The sequence below is a fragment of the Trichinella spiralis genome (assembly GCF_000181795.1).
Source record: "Trichinella spiralis strain ISS 195 chromosome Unknown Scfld2182, whole genome shotgun sequence".
NCBI lineage: Eukaryota > Metazoa > Nematoda > Enoplea > Trichinellida > Trichinellidae > Trichinella > Trichinella spiralis.
The window spans coordinates 1-1,044 of NW_003529121.1; the positions used below are offsets into that span (position 1 = coordinate 1).

At 40.3% G+C, this 1,044-nt stretch overlaps 1 protein-coding gene across 1 annotated transcript; it reads left to right on the forward strand.

Annotated features, from left to right (window-relative positions):
- The first annotated feature begins 672 nt into the window (after positions 1 to 672).
- Tsp_14042 (putative GTP-sensing transcriptional pleiotropic repressor CodY) lies at positions 673 to 972 on the forward strand. The gene has a single exon (XM_003368604.1). The coding sequence runs from the start codon at positions 673 to 675 to the stop codon at positions 970 to 972; it is 300 nt and encodes a 99-aa protein (XP_003368652.1).
- The last annotated feature ends 72 nt before the right edge of the window (positions 973 to 1,044 follow it).

The window sequence follows — 1,044 nt, forward strand, 5'->3', positions numbered from 1 at the left end:
CAGGGTAGTCTCATTTCCTCACGCCAATCGTGATGGGTAGATACAGATTTTGAATACTCGATGGTCTCTTTTAGCTCACACAGATCATGATTGCTTGGCATGAATTTTCAAATGATCGATAGAGTCTCTTTGACTCAAGAGCCGGCCTTATTTACAAACGAGATTCGTCTAACAATCATTCGATATTATTCAATGCTTTTTTTTAGGGTAAATTTGTGGAAATTCCCATTATTTGTTATATTGTAATATTTCATTCGCTAATTACTTCTAATAGTCAACTGGCTTCAATATTATCCGTATCAGTTCTCAAAATAATCCCATTCCAATGTTAAATAATTTTAATTGCATTTTCAATTATTCCAATATTATCAATGTATTAGAATCAATATTGAGTGTAATGCGTCACAGTAATGAGAGCGTCAGATCTTCTTCTGACCTACTCGCTCTTCTCATAACCGGTTGATTAGAATCGTTTGTAAATAACAGCCGATTGAAAATGCTGCACAGAGTAATGCGGAACGAGCAGAGCAGCTATTTCCACGCAAGCCATCTCTATCCATGCTTTTATATTTGATTTGTATAACGTTTTTCATTTTCCAAATGGAACAGTCTTAGAATATATGATAAAATTTGGTGAGGTAGTGAAATTGATAATGTTGGAATTATTGAAAAATGCAACTGTCGCCAATACGCGCCTTATCACTACGACGAGTCTCGTTTGTAAATAACGGCCGGCGTGAGCTAAAAGAGACTCTGTCAAGCAATCATGTTCAGCGTGAGCGAAAAGAGACTCTATCGAGCATTTGGAAAATTCCATGCCAAGCAATCATGTTCTGCGTGAGCGAAAAGAGACCATCGAGCAATTCAAAATTCTGGATCTACCCAATCACGTTTGGGGGGGGAGCGAAAAAAAGACTACGCTGGCTAATTTTGGGACGAATTGCGACGCGACCCACCTCCCCGCTAGTATAAAAGTAACCAGGGGCAGGGCAAGCGAGGCGCAGTCCGCCGTTTGGGCGTTTGGTGTTCAGGGGGGGGGGCTGG

Excerpts from the sequence above, each read along its gene's own strand:
- Tsp_14042 (XM_003368604.1), top strand. The coding sequence starts at position 673 with ATGCAACTGTCGCCAATACGCGCCTTATCACTACGACGAGTCTCGTTT.